Genomic DNA, 14,539 nt, shown 5'->3' with positions numbered 1-14,539 from the left:
AAACTTTAAGCCCAATCGTCCCAGCAGAAACATTTGGAATCACAAGACTGCAAAAATCTAAACAATGTGGTTAAATGTAAAGGATATGCTTATTGTGTTCTTCAATAATTTTAAAAGTATAGGGCTTCATGAGTTCTTGCCACAAGGTTGAACAGGGGAGGGTGATCACAAGATGAATAGGAAAATCCTTTCCCAAAAACCAATAAGTTCGATTTTTGTAATCACACCTTGTACATGGTGTATACGTGGACCAGGAAAAAAATTCCCGGTTAGAAATACACTTTCTCCTGGGTGAAAGTACACTTTTTCCGTGTTAAGTGACCGTATACTCTCCCTTGGCACTGTAAAACTCATCAATCCTTTGAATGTTTATGGTTTTATATAGCGATGTAGAATTTCCCAGTACTTTAGACCCCATATAATCTTCAGCATTCTTCTGCAATACCAAATTTCGAAAGCTTCTATTCTCTTCTTGTCTAAACTATTTATCGTCCACGTTTCACTTCCATACATGGCTAAACTCCATACAAATACTTTCAGAAATGACTTCCTGACACTTAAATCTATAAGCGATGTTAACAAATTTCTCTTCTTCACAAACGTTTTACTTATCATTGCCAGTCAACATTTTATATCCTCTCTACTTCGACAATGATCAGTTATTTTGCTCCCCAAATAGCAAAACTTCGTTACTACTTTAAGTGTCTCATTTCCTAGTCTAATACCCTCAGCATCACCCGACTTAATTAGACTACATTCCATTATCCTTGTTTTGCTTTTGTTGATGTTCATCTTATAGCCTCCTTTCAAGACACTGTCCATTCCGTTCAACTGCTCTTCCAACTTCTTTGCTGTCTCTGACAGAATTACAATGTCATCGGCGAACCTCAAAGTTTTTATTTCTTCTCCATGGATTTTAATATCAACTCCGAATTTTTCTTTCGTTTCCTTTACTGCTTGCTCAATATACAGATTGAATAACATCGGGGAGAATCTAAAACCCTATCTCACTCCGTTCCCAACCGCTGCTTCCTTTTCATGCCCCTTGCCTCTTATAACTGCTATCTGGTTTCTGTACAAATTGTAAACAGCCTTTCGCTTCCTGTATTTTACCCTTGCCACCTTCAGAATTTGAAAGAGAGTATACCAGTCAACATTGTCAAAAGCTTTCTCTAAATCTACAAATTCTAGAAATGTAGGTTTGCCTTTCCTTAATCTATCTTCTAAGATAAGTCGTAGGGTCAGTATTGCCTCACGTGTTCCAATATTTCTAGGGAATCCAAACTGATCTTCCTCGAGGTCGGCTTCTACCAGTTTTTCCATGTGTCTGTAAAGAATTCGTGTTAGTATTTTGCAGCTGTGACTTATTAAACTGATAGTTCGGTAATTATCACGTCTGTCAACACCTGCTTTCTTTGGGATTGGAATTATTATATTCTTCTTGAAGTCTGAGGGTATTTCGCCTGTCTCCTACATCTTGCTCACCAAATGGTAGAGTTTTGTCAGCGCTGGCTCTCCCAAGGCTGTCAGTAGTTCTAATGGCATGTTGTCTTCTCCCGGGGCCTTGTTTCAACTTAGGTCTTCCAGTGCTCGGTGAAACTCTTCACGCAGCATCGTATCTCCCATTTCAACTTCATCTACATCCTCTTCCATTTCCATAATATTGTCCTCAAGTACACCACCCTTGTATAGACCCTCTATATACTCCTTCCACCTTTCTGCTTTCCCCTCTTTGCTTAGAACTGGGTTTCCATCTGAGCTCTTGATATTAATACACGTGGTTATCTTTTCTCCAAAGGTCTCTCTAATTTTTATGTAGGCAGTATCTATATTACGCCTAGTGATATATGCCTCTACATCCATACATTTGTCCTCTAGCCATCCCTGCTTAGCCATTTTGCACTTCCTGTCAATCTCATTTTTGAGATGTTTGTATTCCTTTCTGCCTGCTTCACATATATGTTGATCTTTTTCACGAGTGTTACACTTTAAGATACATCACACAAATGTGCCAGTAAAATGTTTAGGAACGATGTAAACATCTGATCTTCTGGGCTCGAAATTCTCCTAAATGGTCGTACTCAAAGAGTTGATTTTCAAATGAGAGTCAAACGCTTTGTTATTTCAGAAATTCATTGTACATTCTCGCACGTAGTTCATCTTATGTCAAAGGAAATTTACTTTGAAAGTAACGCTTTTCAAACAACCATTCAGAATATTTTCCCGCGATTTGTTAAAAATAGATTCGTTTCAGCAGTTGCCAGAGAGCGCTGGATAACAGGTGTCGCCACACTTGCGGAGCTACGATGATGCAGGAAGCCCGTACAATTCGTACGTGTAAAGCATTAAAAGATCTTACATTATGTCATAAAAGAAACAAGGCATTAGAGGATACTCCAAGAGCATCGGAATTTCGTGAACCATACTAAAATGCATGATTCGGCTTGAAGTGCACATTCGTATGTCCAGATTCAGATGTATGTTTGGTTCTTTATTATGGCATTCGTACACTTGAAATCAGCGAACAGTTGAAACCAGCCAATAGTGTGAAATTAAATACTTCGTTTCAAATAAACTGACTGCCTCTGCAGAAAATATTAATAAAATCCAAATCTCTTTAGCAAACCAACAAAAATAACTTCATTGTTCTGCAAGGCGATTAATGCTCGACTGAGAGAAAGGTGGAAATAAAATCTGAAACTAATAACATATTTTAGCCTTCCGTAATTATGCGAACATATTTTAATTCATTTGATAGCTGCCAGCCACAAAAATCCGTTTTATCATTTAACACGAGAGCAATAAATGAAGAGGAAACAACAAAACACTGAACGTAAACACCTCTCCATAACAACTCAGACTGCTCTGTGCATCAGCCCCGGATTTACTGTACTTCCAAACTGGGGTAATCTTAGGTTGTGGTTCCCAGCCACACTTCTGTAACCGCAAGTGGGAGAAGGTACTACTCATACGCAACTCAACTGTGCATGCACAACAGCCCGCCCGCAACTGCTCAAAGGAACCTAATTTAAACAGTTGTCACGTCACGCAGATCGGAGGCAATTTGTTGTTATGAAGCACTGCATAGTCTTCCTGAAGCCTTTGGCAAAAACTTGTATGAGCACTGTGTTTTGTTGTTGTATATGGCGCATTTCCTTTTCAACTTAAGTTTTATTTTCATTTTTTTCTCTCTCGTCTTGCTGCTGCAGTATTATTCTGCAGTAGTGGGACACAGTAATCTCCTTTGTTAGAGTATTGGTTTTTAAAAGTCAAAATCAAAAAAATTTAACTGAAAACTAAAACAAAGAAAAATTCCCAGAATTCTAAATAATTCCCGGGTTTGTCCCAGTTTTCTCCCGGATGAAAAAATTCCCGGGTTTTTCCCGGATCTCATGGGTCGTATACACCCTGTTGTACATCTATAATTTGACAATATGTCGGCACAAACACTTTCTGCCTCAAAGACATGCAGTGCCAGAAGTTAATGGAAAGTACACAAATTCTTGGCACTTATAAAACATGCGAGTAATAGTGAAAGTTTTTAGAAATTAGACATGAAATATTAATTAAAATAATACAACAAAAATGTGAGTAGTATTTCATGCATTTACCTTCAAATCTGACTGGGTCATATCCTTAAAACAACTGGGTGCAAGTGGTGCAGATTTTTGAAGGATTGCTCGCATAGCAGCTGTTACAGCTTCCATCAATGTAGTGTCATTGGAATCTGAAGGAAACAAGAATCATCAACATATACACACTGGTTCAACTGAAACTTTTAGAGATACCCAAGGCACACTATTGGTAGCAATCCAAAGAGTGTTAAATGAACAGAAAACTATTTCTGGTATAGCCCGACCAAGTGAAGCACGTGCCTGAGAGACAACAGAATAACTGTTTTTTTTTTCTTTTTTTTTTTTTTTTAACTATTTCGGAATTTGAGTGAGCAACCTGTCCTTAAACACTAACAAGTCAAGATATTATTAGCACCTGTTTAATAGCATGTTCAGCCACCTGCGGAATGCAACACAGTGGTGATTCTGGATGGCATGGTTTGACAAGTTCTAGGTATATTTACAGATGTATGTAGTGCCAGATATCTACACAGAAGTCACACAGTTTTTATGGTGGCATGGTAGTGTCTTCAGTGTTCCATCAGAATCAGATCAGGTGAACTTCGTAGCTAAGAAAACAAAGAGAATTCACAACCATGTTTCTCGCACTACTGTAGCATGATTATGGCTTTCTGATGAGGACAGTTAGCCTGCTGGAAGATGCCTTCCTTGTCAGGAAAGGTGAGAAAGAATGCAGATGGTCTGAAATAATGTTCACATAGTTCACAGCTGTCACTATGCCTCCGATTACTGCCACAGGTCCCAGGAAGCACAAATGCATTCCCATTCTTTGGGAATTTAAAAATTTATTCAGTTTCCTTCTTGCTCATTTTCTGTAGTTTTATGTAATGTAATAAAATCAGAACATCAGCTTTTAAAAGTTCTGCATACTTTGCTCAGCTTAGTAAATCATTAATAGTTTCACTTAATCACATAAAATACACTAGTAAGGCAAAAAATTATGACCGCTGCCCACTGAAACGTTGGATGCCGTCTGGCAGCATTGCAGGCATGTATTGTGGTAACAAGGTATGTAAGCAGAGCAGACATGGAAGGGGATCACCTTAGCGAAGACTGGGTCACAAAAAGGGAAATCCATCGAGATAAAAGACTGACAAAGGGCAGATTACTATTACGCAGAGCCTGTGAACATGTATCTCTAAAAGGGTGAAGCTGGTTGAATGTTCATGTACTACTGTCATGAGCATCTACGGAAAGAGGGAGGAGGAAAGTGAAACCACCACTAGGCACTAAATCGTAAAGTAGGATAGATGGTGATCTGTGGCACCTCTGCCAAAAGAGCACAATGCTAGTGCACGTCCAAGTGTTTTGGAGCACACCGTTCATAGTACATTGTTGAAGATGGAGCTCAGCAGCAGACCACCCCTGTGTGTTCATAAGTTGACTCAACAACATTATCAATTACGGCTGTAATGAGCACGGGACCATTGGGATTCGACCATCAATGAATGGAAACATGTCAGCTCTTCAGGTGAATCACATTTTTACTACACCATGTCGATGGTCATCTCCACAAATGTTGTCATCGAGGTGAATGGCAGCTCGAAACGCGCACTTCGCCACAGAGTGGCTGGTGGGAGCACTATTATGCTATGTGAGGCATTGTTCTGCACTTGCACGGGACTGTGGTATTAATCGAAGGCACATACTGACAGCTATGAGGCACGTGCATCCCTTCATGCTTCATCTTCCCCGTTGGTGATGTCATCTTTCAACAGTATACCTGTCTGCATCTTGGAGCCAAAATCATGCTACAAGTGGTTTCAGGAGCACTATAGTGAACTAACACTGATGTCTCAATGACCAAATTCAGGTAATGTCAATCCTACGGAACCCATCTGGGTCCCATCATCGTGTACACAAATGACCTGAGCATAGACATCTAATGCCACATAGCTCCACAAATTACCAGCTCCACAAATTATGAACAAACTGTCGGGTCACTGATATGTAGAATCAGTGATGTATTTCGTTCCAAAGATGGACAAATACGCTATTAAGCAGATGGTCAATGTTTTGGCTCATCAGTGCATTTAACATCCTGAGAACCTGTCTTCTGTCCTGATACTTTTTGTTCTGACAGTTCCCTACTCTCTTCATGTAATGTTTTGTTTTAGCATATCCAATAAAACTGATTGTTAAAAAAAAGTGTGAAGTATATTTTAATTTTGAACATATCATATCAAATCACAATTATTTACATTATTGGGAAAAAAGAGAAAGAAAAGGAATTTTATGTTAAACCTATTAAGGGGACCACACTGTTGTTCAGGTAAAAAAAAACTGGTTTTCAGTTTTCATCATATTTTGATAGATTAAAGTTTTATTTAAGTACTCTGAAAAGAATTTTGCTGAAAAAAATATTTTTCGAGCATTTAAACAGCGTTTTCCTACCACGTGTGTTTATGTGCCATGCCCACTTTTCTGCATATGTTTTAGATCTTTATATCCCCTACATTGCACGTAAGGGATTTTTTTTTTTTACTCCCGAGTGTGTTGGCTATCCTTGGAATGCAACAGTCAGTATTCCTTTAATTTCTGCTGTTTGTAAACAATACACTTTCAAACATGCAGTTAGTTTTGTTCAAGTGTGATAGTGAGTAGTAGTTATACTTACGTTTGCAGTGCTTGTTTACGTGTATTTTGTTGTGTTTACTGAAGATGACAAAATGTAAAGGCATTTTCAAGAAACGACCATTTAGAGGAAACAAGTTTAGAAAGCTTTCTGTACAAAAGATTATGTTGCCTGGCAATGATGTGTCTAATTGTAATTCTTCAACAAGTGCATCATCAAAGAAGCTCTCACCATTTCAAAAGTGTTACAATGAATTTACTGTAAGTGACAATGGGTGCAGTAACATTATTATAAATTTGAGAATATTATCAGCTGTAATTTCTAAATTTGTGCAATGTAGACAGTGTGGAGAGTCACAGAATGTGAAAATTTGTGAGAGTGCCAGCGGGAGAAAAGGCCTAGCAGTTGCTTTGGATTTAATTTGCATCAAATGCTCAGCTGTGATTTCATTTATGAGTTCTTCAAAACCAGATGCAAGAGGCCCTTATGAAATCAATATAGATTAGTTTGTGCCTTATGATCCATTGGTAAGGACATGGCTGCACGGAGAACATTTTGTTCAGTGATGAACTTACATCTACCACCAAATAAATTTGAAAAACTGACTGTGATATTAGAGAAAGCTGTATGTGAGGTCAGTGAGGAAAGCATGAAACTGGCTGCTAGGGAAACAGTGGAAGAAAACGGTGGATGTTCGGATATTGCAGTTGCACTTGATGGAAGTTGGCAGAAAAGAGGACATACTTCTCTGAATGGAGTAGTGACTGCCCTGAGTGTAGACACCGGTAGAGTGTTAGATGTGGAGATAATGTTTAAATATTGCAAAAGTTGTAAAGTCAATGAACAAAGAACACAACTGTGTGGCTAATTTTAGACGAACAAGTGGTGGTATGGAAGTTCATGGAGTACAACAAATATTTCATCACTCCGTAGAAACAAGACGCATACGGTACACCAGATATTTGGGCGATGGTGACAGTAAGGCATACAACAATGTGGTGAACTCTAAGCCATATGGAGATGCCATTATTAACAAAATAGAATGTGTAGGCCATGTTCAGAAATGTTTTGCAACAAGGCAGAGAAAACTAACTGTTGATATGAGAGGAAAAAAATTAGAAGATGGAAAATTGTTGACCAGACAGGGTCGGTTAACTAAAACTGAAATAGAAATGCAGGTATACTAAGGGCAGGCAATTAGGAGAAATAAAGAAAATCTGGAGCCAATGAAGAGAGATGTTTGGGCCATATTCTTCCGTGTCCTCTACTGATGATAAGCCATGTCATGGATTGTGTCCATCAGGAGAAAATTCGTGGTGCAAATACAACAGGGCTCAGGCAACTGGAGAATCTTGCAGCATTCTCTTCCTGCTGCTGGTATTACAGCAATTAAACCTATTTTCAGAGACTTGGCTCATCCTGACCAAAGGAAATGTCTGCATGGGCAGACACAGAACTCAAATGAATGTTTCAACAGCATAATTTCGAACTGCCTTCCTAAAACTGTATTTGTAGGCATGCATACAATGAAACTAGGAGTTCATGATGGTGTTATTACATTCAATTGTGGTAATATTGGAAAGTGTTGGGTACTGAAAAAGCTGGGAATTAATGCTGGTGAAAATATGATCACTGGGCTGCAACATTGCGATAAAATGAGGATAGCCGATGCAGACAGGTCTGCATCTAATACGGCCAAGAAAGCAAGACAAACATCCAGGAAGGTGAAAAAGGAATTGGAAGACCTGCTAGAGGCCAAAGAAGGGCCACCATATGCAGCAGGACAGTATTAATTCACTGTAAGTAACAAATCTCAAATTTTTTTCTTTAAAGTCAGTTTCCCGCAAACTAAAATTTTCAGTACATATGCCCCATTATATCAGAAACCATCATAGATAAATGAATGAAATTTTCAGAGACTCTGCGTAACATAAAAAGCCACCTCTGGTACTACATTCATTAATATTCCACCATTGCAAAGTTCACAAAAAAAAATTTCTGCAGAAAACAATTAATATTTTTTGTTGATACATTTAAAAAAATATTTCTTAGAAACTATAAAAGGGATAAAGAAGATTTTAGTACAGTTGACTCCATTAGCATCACGTTGTTGTGGTCCTTAGTCCAGAGACTGGTTTTGATGCAGCTCTCCATGCTACTCTATCCTGTGCAAGCTTCTTGATCTCCCAGTACCTACTGCAACCTACATTCTTCTGAATCTGCTTAGTGTATTCATCTCTTGGTCTCCCTCTATGATTTTTACCCTCCATGCTGCCCTCCAATACTAAATTGGTGATCCCTTGATGCCTCCAGAACATGTCCTACCAACCGATCCCTTCTTCATCATGTAACATATTTTCTGAAATGGGTCAAATACTTGCCTAAATTAACATGGGTTAGATAGGCAGGTTGTGGTCCCTTTAATGAAAAAATAACTCACCAATCATATACTTGACAGTTTTCAAATGGATGCAGCATTTGAATTTCAAATTTCTCTTCTGTGACTGCATGTCTGGAATCTAATATAGACACCACCACAACACAAGACATTTGAAAATGTTCACATTTCCTGCACGCAAGGAAAGCTGGTTTGTCACTACATTATATAGGGATTTTAAATTCTTCAGAATATCTACATGACTGAGGCCTGTCAGTTCAGGTATACGTAACACCCTTTGCATGTCAACTTTAATAGCGTAAATCACCATCATCCTATGGCTAAAACAAGAATATAATGAACATAGACTGTTTTCAATATCTGGCCATAAGCTAATTTTGTTGGTGCGACCCACTGAGTTACAGTATTTCCTTCATTTCTGCCTGAAATATTTATCTTCTCACATTTCTCAAAAGTTTTCTGGTTTGATTACTAAAGTCCCTTTCACACAATAGTGAAGGTTTTAACTTTAAATATAAGTTGCAGTTTTATGAGATGTCACATTTCCCCCTTTTTTTTGTTAAAGTCTTGCCGAAAACAGTGGGCTTTTAGAGATATTTAATGTGGTGCATCAAATGAACTACATATTTTCAATGTACGAAGGTATAAACATGAAAACCACCAGATACAGCATTTTTCAGTTAAAAAGCACACAAACACTGTGCATGCTCAGTTCTTAATATTACCTAATCACAGTACAGGACATTTTTGTCATGCAAACATGTTTGTGAAGGTAAAACAGAATATCAAGAACATTTATTTCAATATCTATTCAATTGTTTTGAGAATGAAACTTGTCACAGCCTAATCTGTTGCACAGTCTGAAGTCTAGTTTAAGTTGAAAGTTGGCAGTTTAGTTGAGAGTTGGTAGACCCAATGATACAGTTCCATACGACCATCATACTACTTGTACAGTATATTTTAATTTCTTCATTTGAAGTACATTAGTGTCCTTGACAAGAGCTGCTGATAAAATTTCTTTAGTTAACAACTAGTTTCAGTCCACAGGTAATCATGAGATGTTATTCAAAAATTTATGAGCAGTGGTGGACCACATTCTGAAAATATATTTTAACTTCTTCAGTTTGTCATATGTGAACAGAGGACTTGAATTTTCCTGTGCTGCGATTGGATGATAGAAGTGAACTGAGCAGATGCCATGTTGATTTACGTGTTTGCAAAGATTAAGTGCCATCTTCATTAGCTTTTGTATTTATACTTGTGCAGCGTATTATGAAAATACATGGTTTAATTTATGCAACACGTTAAAGATCTCTCACGAATGCATCATTTTTTTTACAAAATGGTGGGTAAAAGTGTTGGGAAATGTGATATTGGTGGCTAAAACTGTTGACAGAAAGGAATTTGTTGAATGTAGGGTATTTTAATTTGATTCGGATGAAAATCCATAATTATTTACCAGGAAAATGGGCTGATATTTAAAAATTATACGAGTACATGAACCACCTTGAGAAGAGTCGCTACCAAATTTCGAAATTCAATAACTATGTTACCAATACAGGGTGTATACGCGGACAAGGAGAAAAAATTCCTGGATTTTTTGCCGGATCTCCCGGTTAAAAATACATTTTCTCCTGGGTGAAAAATGCTTTTGCCATGTTAAGTGACAGTATACTTTCCCTCGGAACTGTAAAACTTATCCTTTGATAGGATATGGTTTTAACAGCAGCATAGAATTTCCCGCCCCTCTAGAAAACGATACTCAGGGGGAAAAAAACACGTTTTGGAAACAGCTCTGATGTGCAGCAACATGTACGCTACATATTTTCGTATTACGAAAGTATAAATTCGAATTCCAGCAGCAGGTAAAGTTAATGGTTTAAATTAATATACAGTGTTGCTACAAGAAAAGCAAAACTTTCGCATATATTATTTGTCTTGAAGATTAAATCTCTGATCTTCTGGGCTCGAAATTCTTCTAAATGGCTCGTTATCAAAAAGGTGATTTTTAAAAGAGACCAAACACACTGTGATTTAAGAAATCCATCGTACATTCTTGCACATAGTTCATCTCGCATAAAAGGAAATTTACTTTGAAAATAACACTTTCCTAACAACAATTCGCAATATTTTCCCATGACCTGTTACAAATAGATTCATTTCAGCAGTTGTCAGAGAGCGCCAGATAAGAGGCGTCACTGCGCTTGCGCAGCTACAGTGATGTAGGAAGCCCGTATGATCGTACGTGTAAGACGTTAAAAGATCTTACATTATGTCATAAAAGAAACAAGACATCAGAGGATACTCCAAGAGTGTCACAATTTCGTGAACCATTCTACAATGCCTAGTTCGCCTTACAGTGCACATTTAAATGGCTCTGAGCACTATGGGACTTAACATCTGAGGTTATCAGTCCCCTAGAACTTAGAACTACTTAAAACTAACTAACCTAAAGACACCACATACATCCATGCCCGAGGCAGGATTCAAACTTGCGACTGTAGCGGTCGTGCGGTTCCAGACTGAAGCGCCTAGAACCTCTTGTGCCAGTGCACATTTGTATGTCCAGATTTTCAATGACGAAGGCCTCTACCGGATATGAAGCTTTTCAGTGTGGTTTTTGGGACGTAAATTTTCTTGGAGTACCAGTACTGTATTATCTCGTGTTTGGTTCTTTATTATGGCATAATGCCATACGTGCTAGAAGATGAAAACGTGCACCTGAAATGCAGCGAACAGTTGAAACTAGCCAATAGTGTGGAATAAATAGACTGCCTCAGCAGGAAAGCTTAATAAAAGCCAAATTTAATAATCAAACCGACAAAAATAACTTCACTGTTCTGCAAGGTGATTAATGCTTGACTGTCAAAAAGGTGGAAATAAAATAAAATCTGAAACTAGTAACATAGTTTACCCTTCCGTAATTATGTGAATGTATTTTAATTCACTTGATAGCTCCCAGCCACAGAAATCCGTCTTGTTTTCATTTGACGTGGGAGCAGTAAATGAAGAGGAAACAGAAAAATCACTAAATGTAGAAATGGGTCACGTGGAGACTAACACCCCCTCCCCCCAACTATAGCTCAGACTGCTCTGCACATCAGAACGTAAAAAAATGAAGACTTTTCAAAAATAAGTTCACTTTGTAGCGCACATTTTTCTGAAGAGTCTGATACATAAAAGATATATCTTTGAGGAAATGTAAGAAATGTTATTTGGTCTTGAGTGTGCAGTGAGGTGCCACCCATCATCAAACAACATTGTTACACTGCATTTTTTTTTTTTTTTGGGGGGGGTTTAAGGGCGCTCAACTGCTGAGGTCATTAGCGCCCAGTCACTGTTGTTAGAGCACATGGAATCTGTTACAACTCAAGGGGATGGGGGGACACCAGAAGGACCTGACAAAGATGCAGATAAAATAAGTAAAAAGGTTAAATGTCTTTGGACAAGCCAGTTAAAGTTATAAAACGCAGAATACGAGCAGCTGCTCGAGCGTCATCAGCTAAAACATCCGGTAAAGTAGATGACAGGGACAGGACAACACGAAATTGACTAAAACGGGGACACGACAATAAAACATGGCGCACTGTTAATGCCTGACCACAAGGGCACTGCGGGGCTGGGTCACCGGAGAGCAGGTAGCGGTGGCTAAACCGGCAATGCCCAATCCGCAACCTGGTCAGAAGGACCTCCTCGCGCCGAGATGGTCGGGAGGATGTTGTCCATACAGTTGGAAGCGGTTTTACTACCCGGAGCTTGTTTCCTTGGAGGGATGACCAAGCATCCCACCACAACGACACAAGCCTCTTACATACATCCCCACGAACGTCAGATGACGGGACACAATGGGAGGCTGGCCGAGGCAGGAGGACTGCAGCCTTGGCTGCAGCATCCGCAGCCTCATTCCCAGGCACTCCTACATGTCCGGGAACCCACAGAAAGCTGACAGAACCACCATCAGCGAAAGAATGGAGGGACTGCTGTATCCGTTGAATCAAGGGATGGACCGGATAGGGAGCTCCAAGGCTCTGAAGAGCACTGAGTGAGTCAGAGCAGAGTACGTACGATGAATGGCGGTGGCGGCGGGCATACTGAACGGCCTGATGGAGAGCAAAAAGCTCGGCTGTAAAGCTGGAACATTGGTCGAGGAGCCGGTATTTAAAGGTGGCGGCCCCGACGACAAAGGCACAGCCGACACCATCGTAAGTTTTGGAGCCATCGGTGTAAATAAAGGTGTGACCGGCAAGGCGAGCACGAAGTTCGACAAACCGTGAGCAATACACTGCAGCCGGAGTACCCTCCTTCGGGAGTGAGCTGAGGTCGAGATAAATATGAACCGGAGCCTGGAGCCAAGGTGGTGTCGGGCTCTCACCCTCTCTGAAGGTGGTAGGGACGGCAAAATCCAATTGTCGAAGCAGGCGATGAAGCGGACTCCGGGAGGCAGCAGGGCAGACACATACAACCCGTACTGACGGTCGAGAGAATCGGTGAAGAAGGACTGGTAAGAGGGGTGGTCGGGCATAGACAACAGCCGGCAGGCATACCGACACAGCAGTACGTCGCGCCGGTAGGTCAATGGTAACTCTGCAGCTTCAGCATAAAGACTCTCGACAGGACTAGTGTAGAAGGCTCCGGTCGCAAGATGTATCCCCCGATGGTGGATGGAGTTGAGCCGGCGTAAGAGGGATGGCCGAGCGGACGAGTAGACGAAGCTCCCATAATCCAGCTTCGATCGGACTATGGACCGATACAAGCGAAGCAGGACAGTGCGATCCACTCCCCAAGATGAACCGCTAAGAACTCTGAGGACATTAAGGGAACGTGTACAACGGGCCGCCAAATAAGAGACATGTGGAGACCAACACAGTTTCCTGTCCAACGTGAGCCCTAGAAACTTAGTTGTTTCCACAAATGGGAGAGATGTAAAGATGGCGGAAGGAACGCTTTATATCGCCAAAAGTTGATACAAACCGTCTTCTCTTCAGAGAACCGGAAGCCATTTGCCACGCTCCATGAGTAGAGGCTGTCTAGACAACGCTGAAGGCAGCGCTCCAGGAGGCATGTTCGCTGGGCACTGCAGTAGATCGCGATGTCATCGACAAAGAGAGAGCCTGAGACATTAGGTGGAATGCAATCCATAATTGGATTGATCGCGATGGCAAAAAGGGCTACGCTCAAGACGGAGCCCTGAGGCACTCCGTTCTCCTGGAGGAAGACGTCGGACAATACGGAACCCACACGTACCCTAAACTTTCGATCCGTTAAAAAGGAATCAATAAAAAGGGGCAGGCGACCGCGTAGGCCCCACCTGTGCATAGTGCGGAGGATACCTCCTCTCCAACAGGTATCATAAGCCTTCTCCAAGTCGAAGAACACGGCCACTGTTTGGCGCCTTCGCAAAAAGTTGTTCATGATGAATGTCGACAAGGTCACAAGGTGGTCAACAGCGGAGCGGCGGCGACGAAAGCCGCATTGGACATTAGTAAGTAGTCGTCGAGATTCAAGAATCCAGACTAACCGAGCATTAACCATGCGCTCCATCGCCTTGTAAGAGAAATGGGGCGGTAACTAGAAGGAAGGTGTCTATCCTTCCCGGGTTTGGGTATAGGAACAACAACGGCGTCACGCCAACGCCTGGGGACTTGACCTTCGGTCCAGACGCGATTGTAGGTACGAAGAAGGAAGCTTTTGCCCGCCGGAGAAAGGTGTGCCAGCATCTGAACGTGAATGGCATCTGGCCCCGGAGCAGAGGATCGGGACAGTGCAAGCGCGCGTTCGAGTTCCCGCATAGTAAAGGGGGCATTATAAGTTTCCAGATTCAGCGAGTGGAAGGAAGGTCGCCGAGCCTCTTCTGCCTCTTTCCTGGGAAGGAAGGCAGGGTGGTAATGGGCGGAGCTTGAAACCTCCGCGAAAAAGCGGCCAAAGGCGTTG

The 14,539-nt window shown here is 40.8% G+C and overlaps 1 protein-coding gene across 1 annotated transcript in view; it reads right to left on the bottom strand.

Moving 5' to 3' along the window:
- Nucleotides 1-14,539, bottom strand: part of LOC124787716 (HEAT repeat-containing protein 3) — a 309,813-nt gene that overhangs the window by 21,984 nt on the left and 273,290 nt on the right. The window contains exon 11 of the mRNA XM_047254560.1: nt 3,612-3,727. Coding sequence (XP_047110516.1) covers nt 3,612-3,727 — 116 coding nt within the window. The remainder of the gene's footprint in view (nt 1-3,611; nt 3,728-14,539) is intronic.

Source organism: Schistocerca piceifrons, chromosome 3 (assembly GCF_021461385.2).
Source record: "Schistocerca piceifrons isolate TAMUIC-IGC-003096 chromosome 3, iqSchPice1.1, whole genome shotgun sequence".
Classification (NCBI taxonomy): Eukaryota; Metazoa; Arthropoda; class Insecta; order Orthoptera; family Acrididae; genus Schistocerca; species Schistocerca piceifrons.
Note: the sequence above shows the minus strand (reverse complement) of the source record. Positions and strands in the feature narration are given on the sequence as shown.